The sequence below is a fragment of the Anolis sagrei genome, chromosome Y (genome assembly GCF_037176765.1).
Source record: "Anolis sagrei isolate rAnoSag1 chromosome Y, rAnoSag1.mat, whole genome shotgun sequence".
Lineage (NCBI taxonomy): Eukaryota > Metazoa > Chordata > Lepidosauria > Squamata > Dactyloidae > Anolis > Anolis sagrei.
In genome coordinates, this window is record NC_090035.1 from 500817 (window position 1) to 527281 (window position 26465).

At 44.9% G+C, this 26465-nt stretch overlaps 1 protein-coding gene across 2 annotated transcripts in view; it reads left to right on the plus strand.

The window, feature by feature from the left end:
* LOC137095543 (transformation/transcription domain-associated protein-like) overlaps positions 1-26465 on the plus strand; it is a 216632-nt gene that overhangs the window by 81049 nt on the left and 109118 nt on the right. For both annotated transcript variants that reach the window (XM_067462324.1, XM_067462325.1), the window contains 10 exons: positions 596-760; positions 2413-2594; positions 16339-16537; positions 16684-16812; positions 18597-18863; positions 19724-19930; positions 21013-21171; positions 23620-23754; positions 23874-23984; positions 26285-26431. In XM_067462324.1, coding sequence (XP_067318425.1) covers positions 596-760; positions 2413-2594; positions 16339-16537; positions 16684-16812; positions 18597-18863; positions 19724-19930; positions 21013-21171; positions 23620-23754; positions 23874-23984; positions 26285-26431 — 1701 coding nt within the window. The remainder of the gene's footprint in view (positions 1-595; positions 761-2412; positions 2595-16338; positions 16538-16683; positions 16813-18596; positions 18864-19723; positions 19931-21012; positions 21172-23619; positions 23755-23873; positions 23985-26284; positions 26432-26465) is intronic.

Here is a 26465-nt window from a genome sequence, read left to right on the forward strand (position 1 = left end):
GTCATATGGTGAAAGAGCGCCATCCTCTGACCATTTAATGTAAATAGCAGGCAATTTCAGAAGAAGTAAATTCCTTCATGGTTTCCATACTATGAAATAATTAAGGCTGGATTGATTAGAGGAGATTGCCTTGATCAAATCTTACGTTATAAGCATATAAAAGTTATAATTCAATTAGAGATTTAAGGAATTGTTAATATATACATGTCATCTTAGAGTAACGGGCGAAGGTCGGGATAAGTTACATAACCGAGCAGATGTTTGGGTCCACGATGTAGCTGCCAAGACCTGATAAAGATGTTTTTGGAAACTCTATATGGAAACACCTGTTAATGATTGTATTGTGTAAATGTCAGACTCTTTCTGTGCATGTGTGGAAAGAGTGATATTCTGCTATAAAAGATCGAAGCGATTCAGACCTCGGGTGTGACAGTCATTTGAGCGGTTCACCCTGTTCTCTGCAGAGATAGTAATAAAGCCTTGGGAATCGGACAAGCTGTCTCCATCCTCTTCCTTCTCCAAAAGCACTCTAATGATCTCGGGTAACGTATATTCTGCAACAATGACAGTTGTTGTTGTTGTTTTTCCCAACCAGAGTTTTTTGAAACACAAAGATGCGAAACCTCTGCGCGACGTCCTGGCCGCCAACCCCAACCGCTTCATCACGCTGTTGCTGCCCGGCGGGACTCAAGCGGCCGTCCGGCCGGGCTCTCCCAGCACCAGCACCATGCGGCTCGACCTCCAGTTTCAGGCCATCAAGGTAGGACTGACCTTCTAGTAATTTACTCGTCTGAAGGAAAGAGCAACCGACGAGTAGCTTCCAAGCCCTCCAGAACCAGTCTCTAAAATACGGCATTCGGAAATTTGGATGGCAGAGAGGAACTTGGCTTCCCAAGGTCTTCATTGGGCCAATGCTGCCCCAACTTCAGGCTTATTTATTTGTCGTGTCAGAGCAACCAGTCCATTGTATTATATTTCTAACAGAACAAAGCAAACAAAGAGAAAAATAGACAGCTTGTGAGTTTGATATTTGGTTAAATGTCCTTTGACCAGCAAAAAGTGGGCGCTAGAAACAATATCATGTGAAAGTTGACTGGCACAACCTGGGGATCACAACCAGACACAGTGAAGACATCTGCCCTTGCGCTATGCTACTGTCCCCTTGGAGTGCTTCCGGTGTTGCTGCAAGAAGGTCCTCCATTGTGCATCATGTGGCAGGGCTCAGGGTGCATTGCAGCAGGTGGTCAATGGTTGGCTCCTCTCCACACTCACATGTCGAGGATTCCACTTTGTGGCCCCATTTCTGAAGGTTGGCTCTGCATCTCGTGGTGCCAGAGTGCAGTCTGTTCAGCGCCTTCCAAGTCGCCCAGTCCTCTGTGTGCCCAGGGGGGAGTCCCTCATTGGGTATCAGTCATTGGGTTTGGGCCTGCCACTTTTGGACTCTCGCTTGCTGGGGTGTTCCAGCGAGTGTCTCTGTAGATCTTTCTTGAGGTTGGCTCTGCATCTCGTGGTGCCAGAGTGCAGTCTGTTCAGCACCTTCCAAGTCGCCCAGTCTTCTGTGTGCCCAGGGGGAGTCTTTCATTTGGTATCAGCCATTGGTTTGAGCCTGCCACTTTTGGACTCTCGCTTGCTGAGGTGTTCCAGCGAGTGTCTCTGTAGATCTTAGAAAACTATTTCTTGATTTAAGTCGTTGACGTGCTGGCTGATACCCAAACAAGGGATGAGCTGGAGATGTCTCTGCCTTGGTCCTTTCACTATTGGTTGCTCCTTCCCGGTGGATGTTAGGTGGTGCAATACTGGCTAAGCAGTGTAATGTCTCCAGTGGTGTGGGGCGCAGACACCCCGTGATAATGTGGCATGTCTCATTCAGAGCCACATCCACTGTTTTAGCGTGGTGAGATGTGTTCCACACTGGGCATGCGTACTCCACAGCAGAGTAGCACAGCGCAAGGGCAGATGTCTTCACTGTGTCTGGTTGTGATCCCCAGGTTGTGCCAGTCAGCTTTCGTATGATATTGTTTCTAGCACCCACTTTTTGATTGATGTTCAGGCAGTGCTTCTTGTAGGTCAGAGCACGGTCCAGAGTGACTCCTCCCAGGTACTTGGGTGGCTGCAAGGCTCCAGTGGGATTCCTTCCTTCCCAGGTGATCTTCAGAGCTCGGGATGCTTCTCTGTTCTTGAGATGAACAGGCTGTTTATGAACAACTTCATGCTGTTCATCCTAGATGTGGAAAGTTCTCTTACGTGTGTAAACAAGGTTGCTTTGTCACCTCCCTGTCTTGCTGTAATTACCCCTCAAGACCCCTCATTTGTTTTTATTTGTTGTAAGCTGCCCCGAGTCCTTTTGGGGAGAGGGGGGCGGGGTATAAATAAATATGATGATGAGGAAGAGCCTTTGTGTTGTTTTGTCAGATCATCAGCATCATTGTGAAGAACGACGAGTGCTGGCTGGCCAACCAGCACTCCCTGGTGAGCCAGCTGCGGCGCGTCTGGGTCAGCGAAGCCTTCCAGGAGCGGCACCGCAAGGAAAACATGGCCGCCACCAACTGGAAGGAGCCCAAACTCCTGGCCTACTGCCTCTTGAATTACTGCAAGTACGTCAATCCTAATAGTAGTAATACTCCTGACCTCACTATCATGGGTAACAACAAAGTATGGATCATTGATTTTGCAGTCCCAGGTGACAGCAGGAATTAAGGGAAACAACTGGAAAAGCTGATACGAGGTCATCTCAGTGGTGATGGGCACACTGGGTGCAGCGCCTCAAGACCTTGGCCTGCACTTAAACATAATCGGTGCCGACAAAATTACCATCTGCCAGCTAATAATAATAATAATAATAATAAAGCATTTGTCTCACTGCCACATTGTTGCATGATCAAATGTCTAGATGTCATCGGGGTTTGTGAAAATATTAGAACAAGCCAGTCAAGGGGGTCCCAGTGGTGACCGGCACACTGGGTGCAGTGCCTGAAGACCTTGGCCTGCACTTAAACACAATTGGTGCTGACAAAATTACCATCTGCCAGTTAATAATAATAATAATAATAATAATAATAATAATAATAATAAGGCATTTGTCTCACTGCCACATTGTTGCATTATCAAATGTCTAGATGTCATCGGGGTTTGTGAAAATATTAGAACAAGCCAGTCAAGGGGGTCCCAGTGGTGACCGGCACACTGGGTGCAGTGCCTCAAGACCTTGGCCTGCACTTAAACACAGTCGGCGCTGACAAAATTACCATCTGCCAGCTAATAATAATAATAATAATAATAATAATAATAATAATAAGGCATTTGTCTCACTGCCACATTGTTGCATTATCAAATTTATTTATTTTTATTTATTTTTCGCATTTATTGACCGCCCCTCTCAGCCCGAAGGCGACTCGGGGCGGTGAACAGCAACACAAAAGGACAGAATACAATAAATCTAGACAATACATACCAGACAAAACAACATAACATATACCTATACTAAAAATCCGCTTCGTCGAGTCCTGGGGTCATAGCCAATTTCATAATCCTAGTCCATTCCAGTGTCGTTCAAGATGCTCTCAATTAAAGGCCTGCTCGAAGAGCCATGTTTTCAGGCCTCTCCGAAAGGCCAGCAGGGTGGGCGCCTGTCTCACTTCAACAGGGAGGGTGTTCCACAGCCGGGGGGCCACCACCGAGAAGGCCCGCTCTCTCGTCCCCGCCAGGCGTGCCTGTGAGGCAGGCGGGACCGAGAGAAGGGCCTCCCCGGATGATCTCAAGGCCCTCGTGGGCTCGTAGGCCGAGATGCGGTCTGCAAGGTATTTTGGGCCGGAACCGTTTAGGGCTTTGTAGGATAATACCAGCACCTTGAATTGGGCCCGGTAGCGAATCGGCAGCCAGTGGAGCTGGGACAGCAGGGGCGTTGTATGCTCTCTGCGTCCTGCTCCCGTTAACACCATGGCTGCCGCGCGTTGGACTAATTGTAGCTTCCGGGCCGTCTTCAAGGGCAGCCCCACGTAGAGAGCGTTGCAGTAGTCAAGGCGGGATGTGACCAAAGCGTGTACCACCGTGGCCAAGTCAGACTTCCCAAGATACGGGCGCAGCTGGCGCACAAGCCTAAGCTGTGCAAATGCTCCCCTGGTCACCGCTGAAACCTGAGGCTCCAGGCTCAGCGATGAGTCCAGGGTCACACCCAAGCTGCGAACCTGCGCCTTCAAGGGGAGTGCGACCCCGTCCAGCACAGGCTGTAACCCTATACCCTGTTCGGCCTTGCGACTGACCAGGAGTACCTCTGTCTTGTCTGGATTTAGTTTCAGTTTGTTCGCCCTCATCCAGACCGTTACAGCGGCCAGGCACCGGTTCAGGACTTCGACGGCCTCCTTAGTAGCAGGTGGGAAGGAGTGACAGAGTTGGACATCATCTGCGTACAGGTGACACCGCACCCCGAAACTCCGGATGATCTCACCCAGCGGCTTCATGTAGATGTTAAACAGCAAGGGGGACAAGATGGAACCCTGAGGAACGCCACAGATCAACGGCTGTGGCGCTGAACAGGAGTCCCCCAGCAACACCTTCTGAGTACGACCCTCCAGAAATGACCGGAGCCACTGCAGAGCAGTGCCCCCAAGACCCATCTCTGCAAGGCGCCCCAGAAGAATACCGTGGTCGACGGTATCGAAGGCCGCTGAGAGGTCCAGGAGCACCAACAGGGACACACTCCCCCTGTCTAGCTCCCGGCGCAGATCATCCACTAAGGCGACCAAGACCGTCTCGGTACCATGTCCCGGTCTGAAACCAGACTGCGCCGGATCCAGAATATCCGTGTCTCTCAAGAATGCCTGGAGTTGTGAGGCCACCACGCTTTCCATGACTTTGCCCAAGAAGGGAAGATTGGAAACAGGCCGAAAGTTGTCCAATTTAGTGGGGTCGAGTGATGGTTTCTTCAACAGCGGCTTTACCACAGCCTGTTTTAGGCTCGCTGGAATCTTGCCTTCCCGAAGGGAGGCATTAACCACCACCGTTACCCACTCGGCCAATCCCCCTCTGGCCTCTTTCAGAAGCCAGGATGGGCAGGGGTCTAGGATGGACGTGGTGGGTCTCATTCCTCCAAGCATCTTGTCCACATCCTCGGGTTTCACAAACTGAAAAGAATCCAACAAAATCGGACAAGCAGGTGCTTGTGTCACATTCACAGAGACTGCATCTAATGCGGCGTCCAGCCCAGCGCGGATCAAAGCGACTTTGTCTGCAAAGAACCGAGCAAATGCTTCACAGCGTGCTGTCGAGTTGTCAGGGCTCCCACCTGAAGTTGGGGGAGTTAAAAGACCTCTGACAACCCGAAACAACTCCGCCGGACGGTTTTTTGCAGACGCAATAGTGGCCGCAAAGAAAGTTTTCTTTGCTGCTTTTATTGCCGCGGCATATGCCCTTAAAAAGGACACAAACCGTGTTCGGTTTGACTCGCTTGGGTCTGAGCGCCACACGCTCTCTAGAACCCTCTTCTTTCGCTTCATCGCTGCCAGCTCCTCAGTAAACCAAGGGGCTGGTTTAGCTCGGTTACTCGAGAGGGGACGTTCCGGAGCGATCTTGTCAATAGCCCTGGTCATCTCCCCATTCCAGAGAGCAACCAAGGCCTCGACATGATCACCTACCGCGGCGGCGGGAAACTCCCCAAGAGCCATCAGGAATCCACTCGGATCCATTAGCCTCCTGGGGCGGACCATCCTAATGGGTCCTCCACCCTTGCGGAGGTTAGGGGGCGCAGTGAGTCTAAATCTAATCAGGAAGTGGTCGGACCATGGCAACGGAGAGCTAGACAACTCCTCCACACCGCCACCTTGCTCCCATCCCTGACAGAATACCAAGTCCAATGTGTGTCCAGCACAGTGGGTGGGGCCAGTTATTCGTTGGGACAGCCCCATGGTTGCCATGGCGGACATGAAGTCCTGAGCCGCACCTGTGAGGGTTGCCTCGGCATGGATGTTGAAGTCCCCCAGCACAAGGAGCCGTTGGGACTCCACCGCCAGGCTCGAGACCACCCCCGCTAGCTCAGGAAGGGAGACTGTAGTGCAGCGAGGTGGACGGTACACTAGCAGAATCCCTATTCTGTCCCGGTCACCCACCCTCAGGTGGACGCATTCGAAATTTGTGGTCTGCGGGATGGGGCTCCTGGTTAGATGGATGGAATCTCTATAGACCACTGCGACACCGCCTCCCCGTCCTCCGGCTCTTGGTTGGTGTTGCACGGAGAAACCTGGAGGACAAAGCTGGGAGAGGTTTACGCCCCCCGCTTCATCCAACCAGGTCTCCGTGATGCACGCCAGATCTGCCCGCTCCTCCAGGATTAAATCCTGGATCCAAGATGTCTTTCCGTTGACAGACCTGGCGTTCAACAACACCACCTTCAAGCCAGAGGGCCCGCTCACCTGGTTACACCAATTTACCTTCGGAGACCGATTGGGAATAGTTAATTTGGGTAAGCGGTCCGAATTAGGCCGAATTCGAGGTCTCCGTCTCCCGCATCTCCTCCTTCCCACCACGACCTCTATGGGGGCCCCACGGCTAGTGGAACACCTCCCCCCCTCCATGCCACAGTTCCGAGCCATACAATCCTTTTGTTCTACACTTGTTGTTAGGCTTATGGGTTCTTGCCAGCATCCCTTCTCCCTCTCCTCCCCCCTCCCCACCACATCATCACTCATAGGCTCCAGCACACCACCTCTTCTGCCCCCTCCGCTACAAAAAAGCAACAGGAACAGTACACAAATAGGGGCTGAGGACCACATGGGTAGCAGCAATACAGATGGTAATTGATGGTAATTGATGTTCCGATTGCTACAATGGGATAGTTCATAAAGTGCTTAGAATTGAGAGCAGTTCGTCAGTGACGTAATGATCGTAATTAGCTAACAGCAGCACATATTCATAGAGACATATTAAAGTGCAAGGTCTAAAGGCGCAATTAATAAAGTGCAGATCTCAAATGTCTAGATGTCATCGGGGTTTGTGAAAATATTAGAACAAGCCAGTCAAGGGGGTCCCAGTGGTGACCGGCACACTGGGTGCAGTGCCTGAAGACCTTGGCCTGCACTTAAACACAATTGGTGCTGACAAAATTACCATCTGCCAGTTAATAATAATAATAATAATAATAATAATAATAAGGCATTTGTCTCACTGCCACATTGTTGCATTATCAAATGTCTAGATGTCATCGGGGTTTGTGAAAATATTAGAACAAGCCAGTCAAGGGGGTCCCGGTGGTGACCGGCACACTGGGTGCAGTGCCTCAAGACCTTGGCCTGCACTTAAACACAATCGGCGCTGACAAAATTACCATCTGCCAGCTAATAATAATAATAATAATAATAATAATAATAACAAAGCATTTGTCTCACTGCCACATTGTTGCATTATCAAATGTCTAGATGTCATCGGGGTTTGTGAAAATATTAGAACAAGCCAGTCAAGGGGGTCCCGGTGGTGACCGGCACACTGGGTGCAGTGCCTCAAGACCTTGGCCTGCACTTAAACACAATCGGCGCTGACAAAATTACCATCTGCCAGCTAATAATAATAATAATAATAATAATAATAATAACAAAGCATTTGTCTCACTGCCACATTGTTGCATTATCAAATGTCTAGATGTCATCGGGGTTTGTGAAAATATTAGAACAAGCCAGTCAAGGGGGTCCCGGTGGTGACCGGCACACTGGGTGCAGTGCCTCAAGACCTTGGCCTGCACTTAAACACAATCGGCGCTGACAAAATTACCATCTGCCAGCTAATAATAATAATAATAATAATAATAATAATAACAAAGCATTTGTCTCACTGCCACATTGTTGCATTATCAAATGTCTAGATGTCATCGGGGTTTGTGAAAATATTAGAACAAGCCAGTCAAGGGGGTCCCGGTGGTGACCGGCACACTGGGTGCAGTGCCTCAAGACCTTGGCCTGCACTTAAACACAATCGGCGCTGACAAAATTACCATCTGCCAGCTAATAATAATAATAATAATAATAATAATAATAACAAAGCATTTGTCTCACTGCCACATTGTTGCATTATCAAATGTCTAGATGTCATCGGGGTTTGTGAAAATATTAGAACAAGCCAGTCAAGGGGGTCCCAGTGGTGACCGGCACACTGGGTGCAGTGCCTCAAGACCTTGGCCTGCACTTAAACACAATCGGCGCTGACAAAATTACCATCTGCCAGCTAATAATAATAATAATAATAATAATAATAATAATAACAAAGCATTTGTCTCACTGCCACATTGTTGCATTATCAAATGTCTAGATGTCATCGGGGTTTGTGAAAATATTAGAACAAGCCAGTCAAGGGGGTCCCAGTGGTGACCGGCACACTGGGTGCAGTGCCTCAAGACCTTGGCCTGCACTTAAACACAATCGGCGCTGACAAAATTACCATCTGCCAGCTAATAATAATAATAATAATAATAGTAATAATAATAATAATAATAATAATAACAAAGCATTTGTCTCACTGCCACATTGTTGCATTATCAAATGTCTAGATGTCATCGGGGTTTGTGAAAATATTAGAACAAGCCAGTCAAGGGGGTCCCAGTGGTGACCGGCACACTGGGTGCAGTGCCTCAAGACCTTGGCCTGCACTTAAACACAGTCGGCGCTGACAAAATTACCATCTGCCAGCTAATAATAATAATAATAATAATAATAATAATAATAATAATAAAGCATTTGTCTCACTGCCACATTGTTGCATTATCAAATGTCTAGATGTCATCGGGGTTTGTGAAAATATTAGAACAAGCCAGTCAAGGGGGTCCCAGTGGTGACCGGCACACTGGGTGCAGTGCCTCAAGACCTTGGCCTGCACTTAAAGACAATCGGCGCTGATAAAATTACCATCTGCCAGCTAATAATAATAATAATAATAATAATAATAATAATAATAACAAAGCATTTGTCTCACTGCCACATTGTTGCATTATCAAATGTCTAGATGTCATCGGGGTTTGTGAAAATATTAGAACAAGCCAGTCAAGGGGGTCCCGGTGGTGACCGGCACACTGGGTGCAGTGCCTCAAGACCTTGGCCTGCACTTAAACACAGTCGGCGCTGACAAAATTACCATCTGCCAGCTAATAATAATAATAGTAATAATAATAATAATAATAATAATAATAATAATAATAACAAAGCATTTGTCTCACTGCCACATTGTTGCATTATCAAATGTCTAGATGTCATCGGGGTTTGTGAAAATATTAGAACAAGCCAGTCAAGGGGGTCCCGGTGGTGACCGGCACACTGGGTGCAGTGCCTCAAGACCTTGGCCTGCACTTAAACACAGTCGGCGCTGACAAAATTACCATCTGCCAGCTAATAATAATAATAATAATAATAATAATAATAATAATAACAAAGCATTTGTCTCACTGCCACATTGTTGCATTATCAAATGTCTAGATGTCATCGGGGTTTGTGAAAATATTAGAACAAGCCAGTCAAGGGGGTCCCGGTGGTGACCGGCACACTGGGTGCAGTGCCTCAAGACCTTGGCCTGCACTTAAACACAGTCGGCGCTGACAAAATTACCATCTGCCAGCTAATAATAATAATAATAATAATAATAATAATAATAATAATAAAGCATTTGTCTCACTGCCACATTGTTGCATTATCAAATGTCTAGATGTCATCGGGGTTTGTGAAAATATTAGAACAAGCCAGTCAAGGGGGTCCCAGTGGTGACCGGCACACTGGGTGCAGTGCCTCAAGACCTTGGCCTGCACTTAAAGACAATCGGCGCTGATAAAATTACCATCTGCCAGCTAATAATAATAATAATAATAATAATAATAATAATAATAACAAAGCATTTGTCTCACTGCCACATTGTTGCATTATCAAATGTCTAGATGTCATCGGGGTTTGTGAAAATATTAGAACAAGCCAGTCAAGGGGGTCCCGGTGGTGACCGGCACACTGGGTGCAGTGCCTCAAGACCTTGGCCTGCACTTAAAGACAATCGGCGCTGATAAAATTACCATCTGCCAGCTAATAATAATAATAATAATAATAATAATAATAATAGTAATAATAATAATAATAATAACAAAGCATTTGTCTCACTGCCACATTGTTGCATTATCAAATGTCTAGATGTCATCGGAGTTTGTGAAAATATTAGAACAAGCCAGTCAAGGGGGTCCCGGTGGTGACCGGCACACTGGGTGCAGTGCCTCAAGACCTTGGCCTGCACTTAAACACAATCGGCGCTGACAAAATTACCATCTGCCAGCTAATAATAATAATAATAATAATAATAATAATAATAGTAATAATAATAATAATAATAACAAAGCATTTGTCTCACTGCCACATTGTTGCATTATCAAATGTCTAGATGTCATCGGAGTTTGTGAAAATATTAGAACAAGCCAGTCAAGGGGGTCCCGGTGGTGACCGGCACACTGGGTGCAGTGCCTCAAGACCTTGGCCTGCACTTAAACACAATCGGCGCTGACAAAATTACCATCTGCCAGCTAATAATAATAATAATAATAATAATAATAATAATAATAAAGCATTTGTCTCACTGCCACATTGTTGCATTATCAAATGTCTAGATGTCATCGGGGTTTGTGAAAATATTAGAACAAGCCAGTCAAGGGGGTCCCGGTGGTGACCGGCACACTGGGTGCAGTGCCTCAAGACCTTGGCCTGCACTTAAACACAATCGGCGCTGACAAAATTACCATCTGCCAGCTAATAATAATAATAATAATAATAATAATAATAATAATAACAAAGCATTTGTCTCACTGCCACATTGTTGCATGATCAAATGTCTAGATGTCATCGGGGTTTGTGAAAATATTAGAACAAGCCAGTCAGGGGGTCCCAGTGGTGACCGGCACACTGGGTGCAGTGCCTCAAGACCTTGGCCTGCACTTAAACACAATCAGCGCTGACAAAATTACCATCTGCCAGCTAATAATAATAATAATAATAATAATAGTAATAATAATAATAATAATAATAATAACAAAGCATTTGTCTCACTGCCACATTGTTGCATTATCAAATGTCTAGATGTCATCGGGGTTTGTGAAAATATTAGAACAAGCCAGTCAAGGGGGTCCCAGTGGTGACCGGCACACTGGGTGCAGTGCCTCAAGACCTTGGCCTGCACTTAAACACAATCGGCGCTGACAAAATTACCATCTGCCAGCTAATAATAATAATAGTAATAATAATAATAATAATAATAATAATAACAACAAAGCATTTGTCTCACTGCCACATTGTTGCATTATCAAATGTCTAGATGTCATCGGGGTTTGTGAAAATATTAGAACAAGCCAGTCAAGGGGGTCCCAGTGGTGACCGGCACACTGGGTGCAGTGCCTCAAGACCTTGGCCTGCACTTAAACACAATCAGCGCTGACAAAATTACCATCTGGCAGCTAATAATAATAATAATAATAACAAAGCATTTGTCTCACTGCCACATTGTTGCATTATCAAATGTCTAGATGTCATCGGGGTTTGTGAAAATATTAGAACAAGCCAGTCAAGGGGGTCCCAGTGGTGACCGGCACACTGGGTGCAGTGCCTCAAGACCTTGGCCTGCACTTAAACACAGTCAGCGCTGACAAAATTACCATCTGCCAGCTAATAATAATAATAATAATAATAATAATAATAATAATAACAAAGCATTTGTCTCACTGCCACATTGTTGCATTATCAAATGTCTAGATGTCATCGGGGTTTGTGAAAATATTAGAACAAGCCAGTCAAGGGGGTCCCGGTGGTGACCGGCACACTGGGTGCAGTGCCTCAAGACCTTGGCCTGCACTTAAACACAATCGGCGCTGACAAAATTACCATCTGCCAGCTAATAATAATAATAATAATAATAATAATAATAATAACAAAGCATTTGTCTCACTGCCACATTGTTGCATTATCAAATGTCTAGATGTCATCGGGGTTTGTGAAAATATTAGAACAAGCCAGTCAAGGGGGTCCCAGTGGTGACCGGCACACTGGGTGCAGTGCCTCAAGACCTTGGCCTGCACTTAAACACAATCAGCGCTGACAAAATTACCATCTGCCAGCTAATAATAATAATAATAATAATAGTAATAATAATAATAATAATAATAATAACAAAGCATTTGTCTCACTGCCACATTGTTGCATTATCAAATGTCTAGATGTCATCGGGGTTTGTGAAAATATTAGAACAAGCCAGTCAAGGGGGTCCCAGTGGTGACCGGCACACTGGGTGCAGTGCCTCAAGACCTTGGCCTGCACTTAAACACAGTCGGCGCTGACAAAATTACCATCTGCCAGCTAATAATAATAATAATAATAATAATAATAATAATAATAATAAAGCATTTGTCTCACTGCCACATTGTTGCATTATCAAATGTCTAGATGTCATCGGGGTTTGTGAAAATATTAGAACAAGCCAGTCAAGGGGGTCCCAGTGGTGACCGGCACACTGGGTGCAGTGCCTCAAGACCTTGGCCTGCACTTAAAGACAATCGGCGCTGACAAAATTACCATCTGCCAGCTAATAATAATAATAATAATAATAATAATAATAATAAGGCATTTGTCTCACTGCCACATTGTTGCATTATCAAATGTCTAGATGTCATCGGGGTTTGTGAAAATATTAGAACAAGCCAGTCAAGGGGGTCCCAGTGGTGACCGGCACACTGGGTGCAGTGCCTCAAGACCTTGGCCTGCACTTAAAGACAATCGGCGCTGATAAAATTACCATCTGCCAGCTAATAATAATAATAATAATAATAATAATAATAATAGTAATAATAATAATAATAATAACAAAGCATTTGTCTCACTGCCACATTGTTGCATTATCAAATGTCTAGATGTCATCGGGGTTTGTGAAAATATTAGAACAAGCCAGTCAAGGGGGTCCCAGTGGTGACCGGCACACTGGGTGCAGTGCCTCAAGACCTTGGCCTGCACTTAAACACAATCGGCGCTGACAAAATTACCATCTGCCAGCTAATAATAATAATAATAATAATAATAATAATAATAATAGTAATAATAATAATAATAATAACAAAGCATTTGTCTCACTGCCACATTGTTGCATTATCAAATGTCTAGATGTCATCGGAGTTTGTGAAAATATTAGAACAAGCCAGTCAAGGGGGTCCCGGTGGTGACCGGCACACTGGGTGCAGTGCCTCAAGACCTTGGCCTGCACTTAAACACAATCGGCGCTGACAAAATTACCATCTGCCAGCTAATAATAATAATAATAATAATAATAATAATAATAAAGCATTTGTCTCACTGCCACATTGTTGCATTATCAAATGTCTAGATGTCATCGGGGTTTGTGAAAATATTAGAACAAGCCAGTCAAGGGGGTCCCGGTGGTGACCGGCACACTGGGTGCAGTGCCTCAAGACCTTGGCCTGCACTTAAACACAATCGGCGCTGACAAAATTACCATCTGCCAGCTAATAATAATAATAATAATAATAATAATAATAATAATAACAAAGCATTTGTCTCACTGCCACATTGTTGCATTATCAAATGTCTAGATGTCATCGGGGTTTGTGAAAATATTAGAACAAGCCAGTTAAGGGGGGCCCAGTGGTGACCGGCACACTGGGTGCAGTGCCTCAAGACCTTGGCCTGCACTTAAACATAATCAGCGCTGACAAAATTACCATCTGCCAGCTAATAATAATAATAATAATAATAATAGTAATAATAATAATAATAATAATAACAAAGCATTTGTCTCACTGCCACATTTTTGCATTATCAAATGTCTAGATGTCATCGGGGTTTGTGAAAATATTAGAACAAGCCAGTCAAGGGGGTCCCAGTGGTGACCGGCACACTGGGTGCAGTGCCTCAAGACCTTGGCCTGCACTTAAACACAATCGGCGCTGACAAAATTACCATCTGGCAGCTAATAATAATAATAGTAATAATAATAATAATAATAATAATAATAATAACAACAAAGCATTTGTCTCACTGCCACATTGTTGCATTATCAAATGTCTAGATGTCATCGGGGTTTGTGAAAATATTAGAACAAGCCAGTCAAGGGGGTCCCAGTGGTGACCGGCACACTGGGTGCAGTGCCTCAAGACCTTGGCCTGCACTTAAACACAGTCAGCGCTGACAAAATTACCATCTGCCAGCTAATAATAATAATAATAATAATAATAATAATAATAATAATAACAAAGCATTTGTCTCACTGCCACATTGTTGCATTATCAAATGTCTAGATGTCATCGGGGTTTGTGAAAATATTAGAACAAGCCAGTCAAGGGGGTCCCGGTGGTGACCGGCACACTGGGTGCAGTGCCTCAAGACCTTGGCCTGCACTTAAACACAATCGGCGCTGACAAAATTACCATCTGCCAGCTAATAATAATAATAGTAATAATAATAATAATAATAATAATAATAATAATAATAATAACAACAAAGCATTTGTCTCACTGCCACATTGTTGCATTATCAAATGTCTAGATGTCATCGGGGTTTGTGAAAATATTAGAACAAGCCAGTCAAGGGGGTCCCAGTGGTGACCGGCACACTGGGTGCAGTGCCTCAAGACCTTGGCCTGCACTTAAACACAATCAGCGCTGACAAAATTACCATCTGGCAGCTAATAATAATAATAATAATAACAAAGCATTTGTCTCACTGCCACATTGTTGCATGATCAAATGTCTAGATGTCATCGGGGTTTGTGAAAATATTAGAACAAGCCAGTCAAGGGGGTCCCGGTGGTGACCGGCACACTGGGTGCAGTGCCTCAAGACCTTGGCCTGCACTTAAAGACAATCGGCGCTGACAAAATTACCATCTGCCAGCTAATAATAATAATAATAATAATAGTAATAATAATAATAATAATAATAATAACAAAGCATTTGTCTCACTGCCACATTGTTGCATTATCAAATGTCTAGATGTCATCGGGGTTTGTGAAAATATTAGAACAAGCCAGTCAAGGGGGTCCCGGTGGTGACCGGCACACTGGGTGCAGTGCCTCAAGACCTTGGCCTGCACTTAAAGACAATCGGCGCTGACAAAATTACCATCTGCCAGCTAATAATAATAATAATAATAATAGTAATAATAATAATAATAATAATAATAATAATAACAAAGCATTTGTCTCACTGCCACATTGTTGCATTATCAAATGTCTAGATGTCATCGGGGTTTGTGAAAATATTAGAACAAGCCAGTCAAGGGGGTCCCGGTGGTGACCGGCACACTGGGTGCAGTGCCTCAAGACCTTGGCCTGCACTTAAAGACAATCGGCGCTGACAAAATTACCATCTGCCAGCTAATAATAATAATAATAATAATAGTAATAATAATAATAATAATAATAATAATAACAAAGCATTTGTCTCACTGCCACATTGTTGCATTATCAAATGTCTAGATGTCATCGGGGTTTGTGAAAATATTAGAACAAGCCAGTCAAGGGGGTCCCGGTGGTGACCGGCACACTGGGTGCAGTGCCTCAAGACCTTGGCCTGCACTTAAACACAATTGGCACTGGCAAAATTACCATCTGCCAGCTGCAGAAGGCCACCTTACTGGGGTCCGCACGCATTATTTGCTGAGACATCACACAGTCCGACGTGTGATCCAATACAGCAGCCACAGAGTGACATTGTCTGTTGTGGACTCATCTTGTTGTGTTTCTAACAACAACAACAACAACAACAACAACAATAATAATAATAGTAATAATAATAATAATAATAATAATAATAATAACAATCTATCTATATAAATAAAAATGTAATGTTCGTTTGTGGGATTAGCATAACTCAAAAACCACTGGACGAATTGACACCAAATTTGGACACAAGACACTTCTCAGGCCAACGAGTGACCATCACTGAAAAACACAGCAGAAGGGACTTAAACAGCCATTTTTTTAAAAAAAAAAAATACATTACAACTCATGCAGAAAGCCACACACACACACACACATATATACACACACACAAATATACATATACACCAAATATATACACACACATTCACACACAAAGCACATATACACAGGCTGGGCCACAGCAATGTGCAGCAGGGAAGTCTAGTAGTAGTAGTAATAGTAGTAGTAGTAATATTATTTATTATTTAAAACTTTTATAATAATAATAATAATAATATTTTTGTCGTGTCAGGAGCGACTTGAGAAACTGCATAATGATGATGATGATGATGATGATGATGATGATGTGAAATCCCCTTTTTGGACGGAGGTTATCCTTCTCTTCCTATTTCCTTTTCGCAGGAGGAATTACGGGGACATTGAGCTTCTCTTCCAGCTCCTGCGGGCCTTCACGGGGCGCTTCCTGTGCAACATGACCTTCCTGAAGGAGTACATGGAGGAGGAGATCCCCAAGAACTACACCATCGCCCAGAAGCGCGCCCTCTTCTTCCGCTTCGTCGACTTTGCCGACCCCAACTTCGGAGACGAGCTGAAGGCCAAGGTAAACAACGGGGGTCCACGGATTGGGGTTTGGACTCTCGTTTCCTCGGGCCACAAAAGGGACTCGCTTCCAAGGTCAACGGGAGGTCACTCATTGTTGGAGTGCGTTTTCACGCTCGTGTGTATTGTTGTCTTTCCGACCGGCAGGTCCTGCAACACATCCTGAACCCGGCTTTCTTGCACAGCTTTGAGAAAGGGGAAGGGGAGCAGCTGCTGGGCCCCCCCAACCCGGAAGGAGACAACCCCGAAAGCATCACCAGTGTCTTCATCACCAAGGTCGGGAATGGGGTCACTTGGTTGGACACTGGGCCACAACATTCCATGCTTTCCCCAGCACACATCACGAAAACAACACACCCATCCCTCCACACTCCAGCCACCTCTCTCTTCCGCAGAGATGAATAGTTAGAGGAATTGAGAGATAAACAGACAGATAATGGAGAGATAGAGGGATTTATTTATATATCGTGTCAGAAGTGAATTGAGGGGACAGTTGCAGTGTATTTAAAAACAAAAACAGACAAAGTTAAAAACTTGGCATCATTTCCTTTGACCACTTGGAGTGCCTCTGGTGTTGCCGCAAGAAGGTCCTCCCTTGTGCATCATGTGGCAGGGCTCAGGTTGCATTGCAGCAGGTGGTCAGTGGTTTGCTCTTCTCCACACTCGCATGTCGAGGATTCCACTTTGTAGCCCCATTTCTGAAGGTTGGCTCTGCATCTCGTGGTGCCCGAGCGCAGTCTGTTCAGCGCCTTCCAAGTCGCCCCGTCTTCTGTGTGCCCAGGGGGGAGTCTCTCATCTGGTATCAGCCATGAATTGAGGTGCTGGGTTTGGGCCTGCCACTTTTGGACTCTCACTTGCTCACGAGTGTCTCTGTAGATCTTAGAAAACTATGTCTAGATTTAAGTCGGTGATGTGCTGGCTGATACCCAAACGGGATGAGCTGGAGATGTCTCTGCCTTGGTCCTTTCACTATTGGCTTCTACTTCCCGGCGGATGTCAGGTGGTGCAATACCAGCTAGACAGTGTAATTTCTCCAGTGGTGTAGGGCACAGGCACCCCGTGATAATGCAGCATGTCTCATTCAGAGCCACATCCACTGTTTTAGCGTGGTGAGATGTGTTCCACACTGGGCATGCGTACTCAGCAGCAGAGTAGCATAGCGCAAGGGCAGGTGTCTTCACTGTGCCTGGTTGTGATCCCCAGGTTGTGCCAGTCAGTTTTCGTATGATGTTGTTTCTAGCACCCACTTTTTGCTTGATGTTCAGGCAGTGCTTCTTATAGGTCAGAACACGGTCCAGGGTGACTCCTCCCAGGGATTTGGGTGCGCTGCAATGCTCCAGTGGGATTCCTTCCCAGGTCGTAATCCTCAGAGCTTGTTCTTAAGGTGGAAAGCTCGTGTCTTTCAACCATCTCAAAGCTCCCGGTGTGGGCAGTGATGGCATGATCGTCAGCATAGACCGTTTTCTCATAGATCGAGATGCTTGCCTGGTCTTAAGGTGGAAAGCTCATGTCTGTGTTTTAGATGAATTAGGAATCAGCTGGTTTTTCCTGAAATGTGCAGTAAGAGCACCTCAGGTTTTGGAGAGTTTCTGTTCCACCATTTCAAAGCTCCCTGCTTGGGTGGTGATGGCACTATCATCAGCATAGATGAGAATCTCTTTCCCGGAAGCTTCCCATCACCATTTTGTATGGATTGTTTGCTCATTTGGCTTGAATATGGACATTTATCCACAACTAAGAGACGTTCCTCTTTATTGTGTTTATAAGTAATAAATCTGTCATATGACATCATATTTAAAGTTTCAACAACAATAACACAAGATGGAAAGCGCACATCTGTGTTTTAGATGGATTAGGAATCAGATGGTTTCCCCTAATAGGCAGTAAGAGCAAGTTTTGGAGAACTTCCGTTCCCCTGCTTGGGTGGTGATGGCACGATCATCAGCATAGATAAGAGTCTCTTTCCCGGAAGCTTCCCATCGCCATTTTGGTTTATTGTTTACTTATTTGGCAACGCCCAGATGATGATTCCTTCGTTCTTTCTGTTTTGCGGGGAATAGGTCCTGGATCCGGAGAAGCAGGCGGACATGCTGGACTCCCTCCGGATTTACCTCCTGCAGTTCGCCACGCTCCTGGTGGAGCACGCCCCGCACCACATCCACGACAACAACAAGAACCGGAACAGCAAGCTGCGGCGGCTCATGACGTTTGCCTGGCCGTGCCTGCTTTCCAAGGCCTGCGTGGACCCGGCCTGCAAGTACAGCGGGCACCTGCTCCTGGCCCACATCATCGCCAAGTTCGCCATCCACAAGAAGATCGTCTTACAGGTGAGCATGGAAGCGTTGAAGGAAGAGATGCGTTCGGATAGATAAGCTGGACCGGAACCATTTACGGCTTTATAGGCCAAAGCCAGCACTTTGAATTGTACCCGGTAGCAATTCTTAGCTCTGTTGCATCCCAGTTCAAGAAACGAGACCATAAGATTAAATCTACCACTCTGGACTGTAGGAAAAGCAATCCTTGTTTATTGAGGAAAAATTGGTTACAAAAGAAAGGTAAATGCAGAGTCAAAAATCCACAGAAAAACACAGTTGTCAATAGGATCTCTGAACTTGAGCAAAACTTCAAAAGCCACAAAACAATAACCAGGAGTCTGTTAGCCTTTTACTAACCATGAACTTGGAAACTAGGATCCTCTGGGATTACCGGCCATGGAACACAGGAATTCTGCCTTGGCACAGCCACAGTCCCAAACGTTGCTTGATCTAAAGAGGCACCCGGCAGGAGGCCTCTTAAATCAAAGAAACTATTCTTTGAAACGCCCCTTGACTTTGAAGCCTGGGCCTGTCTCTCCTGTAAACGATGTGACCTTCGTAGAAACTGGGAAATATTTCTGTCTCTAACTATCTGTTCTCTTCGGTCCTCATTAAAAACCCCAGGTGGAGAGATATCATAGCTAGTGATATCACGGCTAACTTCCAAAACATTCTCCTCCAGCTGTTGGGTTTCGTTTTCATCCCCACTGACCTCTGCATCAACAACAAATTCCACATTGTCGGAGTCAGGGAGAGCTTGCTCAGTTGGAAAAACTATCAGAGAATCCGGTTCACACAGATCAGGATCAGGCTGAACCCCAACAAGCTCATACACAGAACCACTTAACTGAGGATGCTGCTCTCCTTTCCAGGTCTTCCACAGCCTCCTGAAGGCGCACGCCATGGAAGCACGGGCCATTGTGAGGCAAGCCATGGCCATCCTGACGCCCGCGGTCCCGGCCCGGATGGAGGACGGCCACCAGATGTTGACGCACTGGACGAGGAAAATCATCGTGGAAGAGGGCCACACCGTCCCACAGCTCGTCCACATTTTGCACTTAATTGTCCAGCACTTCAAGGTGATTTGCGTTCTGACCATGTCGTAGGATGGGAAATTCCCCCCACTACCATGCGCCTGTCTCTGGATATTTGCTCTACATGGTTTTGCTGAGGTGGTAATAATGGATCAAATGTACTGCCTTTGAGGTTGCAGTTGAGTTTGTTTTCCTCACATAATAGTCTCATGCTTATTTTACTTGCCTGGGCTCAAATGGGGGCATTTGTGACTAATATGCAATAGAAACTATTACACTGTGGAAAAAGCCCAATTTGAGTCCAGGGGAGTTAATATATCATATGCTAGTATAAAGAAATATAATTATAATAAACATAACTAATAATAATAATAATAATAATAATAATAATAATAATAATATCCCACCTAAGAATATATCATATGCCGGTATAAATAAATGTAATAATAATAATAATAATAATAATAATAAACATAATAATAATAATCTCCACCTAAGAATGTATTATATGCTGATTTAAATAAACATAATAATGATAATGATAATAATAAACATAATAATAATAATCTCTCACCTAATATATCATATTCCAGTATAAATAAACAACAATAATAATAATAAACATAATAATAATAATAATAATAATGTAATAAAACAGGCACATTAGAACATACCCCAAGTTTATGTTAAGCCACTTTGAGTCTCCTTTGGGAGAGATAAAGCGGAGTATAAATATAATAATAATAATAATAATAATAATAATAATAATAATAATGGAGGATGTCCTCTGAAGTCCTGCCGTGCAGCTCTGTGGTCAACATGCAGTGGACCTAGAGATTCCTAGAAATGTATATTTTCCTCATCCAATGTAAAGAGGTGACTCCTGCGGTGTGTCCTTAGCCGCTGGGCTTTGGAGGAAATAATAATAACAATAACAATAACAATAAACAACTTTATTTATACCCCGCCGCCATCTCATGAGAAAAGAAGAAGGTGCTTTCCCTCTAGCTTGAACTGTTAAGATGGTTGATATGTTCAGGAGGCATGCAGGTGATGCCCCCCAGGAGAATAACTTGGGTGTGTGTGTGTGTGTGTGTGTGTGATTTTTCCCCCCTCCCCTGGGACAGGTGTACTACCCGGTGAGGCACCACCTGGTGCAGCACATGGTGAGCGCCATGCAGAGGCTGGGCTTCACCCCCAGCGTCACCATCGAGCAGAGGAAGCTGGCCGTGGACCTGGCCGAAGTGGTCATCAAGTGGGAACTGCAACGCATCAAGGACCAGCAAGTAAGTGGCAATGGTGCCTGCGCGGAAATCCCCAGGCTTCATAAAAACCAGAACCATCGTTTGAAGGATAAACTTTTCAATGTGGAGTTTTTTTTGGGGGGGGGGGGGGTTGACTACAGTCCACCTCCAAATTATAAACATCTGACTTACAACACAACTCAAAGTGATGAAGGGGGTGAGATAACAGGAACCAAGAGACATCTTATATTATATGTTATTAGTATTATATCATTATATTTGTTGCATCCCAGATCAGGAAACGAGACCATAAGATTAAATCCACCACACTGGACTGTGGGAAAAAACAATCCTTTTTATTGATGAAAAATGGTTACAAAAGAAAGGTACATGCAAAGTCAAAAAGCCACAGTAGAAACACAGGAAAATCTCTGAACTTGAGCAAAATTCCAAAAGCCACAATACAAAAACCAGGAACCTGTTAGCATATCACTAACTGTACTTGAAAACTAGAAGCCTCTGGGAATGCAGGCCATGGAACATAGGAAATCTGCCAAGGAACTGCCTCAGTCTAAAACCATGCTTGATCTAGCTAGACAGCTGGGGAGAGGCCCCTTAAACTAAAGAAACTATTTCTTGAAACGCCTCCAGGCTTTGAAGCCAGAGCCTCCCTCTCCCGTAATCTATTTGACCTTCATAGAACCTGTGATTCACTCCTGTTTTTCCAAATCTGTTCTCTTCGGTCCTCATTAACAAATCCAGGTGTGAGTCCGTCTGGAGAGCTATCACGGCTTGATTCTAAAACATAGAATCATAGAATCCTAGAATCCTAGAGTTGGAAGAGACCTCCTGGGCCCTCATCCAGTCCAACCCCATTCTGCCAAGAAGCAGGAATATTGCATTCAAAGCACCCCTGACAGATGGCCATCCAGCCTCTGCTTAAAAGCTTCCAAAGAAGGAGCCTCCACCACACTCCGGGGCAGAGAGTTCCACTGCTGAACGGCTCTCACAGTCAGGAAGTTCTTCTTCATGTTCAGGTGGAATCTCCTCTCTTGTAGTTTGAAGCCATTGTTCCATTGCGTCCTAGTCTCCAAGGAAGCAGGAAACAAGCTTGCTCCCTCCTTCTCCTCCCTGTGGCTTCCTCTCACATATTTATACATGGCTATCATGTCTCCTCTCAGCCTTCTCTTCTTCAGGCTAAACATGCCCAGTTCCCTAAGCCGCTCCTCATAGGGCTTGTTCTCCAGACCCTTGATCATTTTAGTCGCCCTCCTCTGGACACATTCCAGCTTGTCAATATCTCTCTTGAATTGTGGTGCCCAGAACTGGACACAATATTCCAGGTAAAGTGGTCTAACCAAAGCAGAATAGAGCATGGGGAGCATGACTTCCTTAGATCTAGACACTATGCTCCTCTTGATGCAGGCCAAAATCCCATTGGCTTTTTTTGCTGCCACATCACATTGTTGGCTCATGTTTAACTTGTTGTCCACGAGGACATTCTCATCAGGAAGTTCAGTTTCACTTTCCCCGCCACTGGCCTCAGAATCAACAGTTTCAACCCCATCAGGGAAAGGTACATGTTCAGAGGCCTGTTCAGTTGCATCAGGAAATACAATCAGAGAATCAGGTTCACACGGAGATTGAGGCTCAGGTTCGCACGGAGGCTGAACCCCAACAATATTATATATTACTAGTATTATTCCATTATATTATTATAATTTATTATTATTATTATTATTATTATTATTATTACGATATTCATGTATTTCTCAAGTTACAAACATCTGACTTACATATGACTCATAGTTGAGAACACAGACACGCCACATGCACACACATACATACACAGGCAGTAGCCCCCAGGTTGGCCCACGCCTGCTATAAGGAATTCTTAAACACAGTGCAATTGTGGGAATTGAAGTCCAAAACGCCTGGAGGGAGGGAAACCCAAAGTTGGCCCATGCTTGCTCTGTGTGCACGCTTCTAATGCCCCACTAATGTGTAAATGGAACGGCGATGATCTCAGCATATATAAGGCACTGAAACACATCTTTTTGTCTAAAAACCTAGTTTATTTAACACAAAACATATTAGAACTAAACAGAACGAGAAACAAAAAACGTCTGTACGGTTTGGCTTTTTGTTGTAATCTAGAATATGGCACACTCTCACATTCCTCAGTGACGTGATGACGTACGACGCTCTTTACAACACTTTTCGCACTGAGATTTACGACTCCTCCTTCACAATACAGCTAACCGTTTTCACACAGGAATTATAATCTCCGGAACATTGTATTAAGCACATAAACACTACCTTTGAAAACTACAAAGCACTTAATCAAAACATTCACACATATATTTTCAACATAATGAGCACCTCAGTTTTGTCAATGTAATTTAGCCATAAAAGAAGGTGAGCATTAGATTCGAGTAAATTATGGTCAACGTGCTAATGATGTGAACTGAATTCCGATTCCCTCCGCAGCCGGATTCCGACACGGATGCGGGTTCCAGCGGGGAAGGGGCGGGCTCCGGCTCCGCGGCGGTCAAGAGGGGCCTCTCTGTTGACTCCGGCCAAGAAGTGAAGCGCTTCCGCACAGCGACGGGGGGCATCAGCGCCGTAAGAACCACAAGTTTCAAACTCTCTTGGTGCAGATGTTGTTGTGCCTGTTTTCTCACTCCATTTTTGTGACATCTGGCCACCCATCCAATAGTAATTGTCCTCCATTGTGCCCCCAGGTCTTTGGACGCAGCCAGTCCTTGCCGGGAGCGGACGCCCTCCTCTCGAAGCCCATTGACAAGCAGCACACGGACACCGTCATCAACTTCCTCATTAGGATTGCGTGCCAGGTACGGCCCACTCCTGAAACGGGAAGGGGACACTGGGAGTCATCTCAAAACAGTCCACGTCTCCATTCAAGGAGATCAACACTGTTGGGAATGGAGATCTTCCTTGGGAGCAAGACTCTTAGAGTCGTACAGGCTGGATATGTCTTTTCTAAAATGCTTGGCACCAGTCGTGTTTTAGATTTTGGGAAAGAAAGAAAAAGATGGGAAAGAAGGGAAGGGAAAGGGAGAGGGAGGGAGGGAGGGAGGGAGGGAGGGAGGGAGAAAAAGAAAGAAGGAAAAGGAAGGAAAAGAAGAGGGAGGGAGGGAAAGGGAAAGAAAGAAAAAGAAGGGTAAAAAGAAAGGGAGGAAGAAAAAGACAGAAAGGAAGGGCGGAAGGAAGAAAGAAATAAGGAAGTAAGGAATAGAGAAAGGAGGGAGGGAAAGGGAAAGAAAAATAAGGGAATGAAGGAAGGAATGGTATGAGAGGAAGGACAGAAAAAAGGAAAGAAGGGAGGAGGGAGGAAAAGGGAAAGAAAGAAAAAAGAAGGAAGCAAAAGAAGGAAGAGGGAAGGTATGAGCAGAAGGACAGAAAGAAAGAAAGAAAAGGAGAAGGGAGAGAGGAAAAGGGTAAAAGAAATGGGAAGGAAGGAAGAGGAAGAAAAAGAAAGAAAGATGAGAAAGTAAGGAAAAGAGAAGGAAGGGAGAAATAGAGAACGAAAGAAAGTGAAGGGAATGAAGGAAGGATGGAGGGAGGTGTGAGAGGAAGGAAAGAAAAGGAAGACAGAAATAAGAAGGGGGGAAAGGGAAAGAAAGGAAAAGAAGGGAAAAAAGAAAGGGAGGAAGAAAAAGGAAAGAAAGAAAGAAGAGGAAGTAAGGAAGGGAGGGAGGAAAAGTGAAGGAAAAAGGGGAAAGGAGGGAGGGAGGAAATGGGAAAGAAAGAAAAAGAAGGGGAGGGAGGGAGGGGAGGGAAGAAGAAAAAGACAGAAAGGAAGGGCAGAAGGAAGGAATAAATAAGGAAGTAAGAAACAGAAACGAGGGAGGGAAAGAGAAAGAAAGAAGGGAACGAAGGAAGGAATGAAAGGGGAAGGTATGAGGGGAAGGTATGAGAGGAAGGACAGAAAAAAGGAAAGAAAGGGGAAGGGAGGGAGGGAAAGAGAAAGAAAGAAAAAAGAAGGAAGCGATGGAAAGAAGAGGGAAGGTATGAGCGGAAGGACAGAAAGAAAGGAAGGAAAGGAGAAGGGAGGGAGGAAAAGGGAAAGAAAGAAATGGGAACGAAGAAAGTGGAAGGAAAAGAAAGACAGAAAGAAAGATGAGAAAGTGAGGAAAAGAGAAGGAAGGGAGAAATAGGGAAAGAAAGAAAATGAAGGGAATGAAGGAAAGAAGGAGGGAGGGAGGTATGAGAGGAAGGAAAGGAAGAAAGAGAAAAGAGAAGGGAGGAAAAGGGAAAGAAAGAAAAAGAAGGGAAGAAAAGGAAAGAAAGAAAGAAAGAAGAGGAAGTAAAAAAAGGAAGGGAGGGAGGGAGGAAAAGTGAAAGAAAAAGGGAAAGAAGAGGGAGGGAGGAAAAGGGAAAGAAAGAAAAAGAAGGGAAGAAAGGGAGGAAGAAAAAGGAAGGAAGGAAGGAAGGAAGGAAAGAAAGAAAGAAAGAAAGAAAGAAGAGAAAATAAAGAAAGGAAGGCAGGGAGGGAAGGAGGAAAAGGGAAAGGAAAAGAAGGGAAAGAGGGAAGGGAGGTATGAGAAGAACAGAAAGAAAGAGAAAGGGGCAAAAGCTGCTCCCAGGCAGTGCTGGGCATCCATGTGAGTAGGAATACAACATTGCAGGAGAGATCAAGACGAGCTGCAATCATCATTGGTTTGCCTTTTTGCACAGGAATGGCTCTTCATCAATTTGGATCCTGAAATAAGGAAGTAAGGAACAGGGAAAGGAGGGAGGGAAAGGGAAAGAAAAAGAAAAAGAAGGGAACGAAGGAAGGAAGGAAGGAAGAGGGAAGGTATGAGAGGAAGGACAGTAAAAAGGAAAGAAAGGAGAAGGGAGGGAGGAAAAGGGAAAGAAAGAAAAAAGAAGGAAGCAAAGGAAGGAAGAGGGAAGGTATGACTGGAAGAAAGACATAAGGAAGTAAGGGACAGAGAAAGGACAGAGAAAGGAGGGATATTGTTGAATATTGAGATTGTGTGTATATTTTGGGGTGGGGTGGGGGGTTGTTGTTGACCAGGGATTGGGGGGGGGGGGGGTCTTTCCGGACTGTTCCCAGCAGTCTGCCCGTAATTAGCAATGCTGATGATCAATGGTTTTCTACCTGACAATTGTTGTGCTTCTTTGCCAGGTAAACGACAACTCGAACACGGCTGGCTCTCCGGGAGAGCTGCTTTCCCGGCGCTGCGTCAACCTCCTGAAGACGGCGTTGCGGCCGGACATGTGGCCCAAGTCGGAGCTCAAACTGCAGTGGTTTGATAAGCTTTTGATGACGGTGGTAAGTTGCAGAGAACTTTTTCGGCATCAAGGTG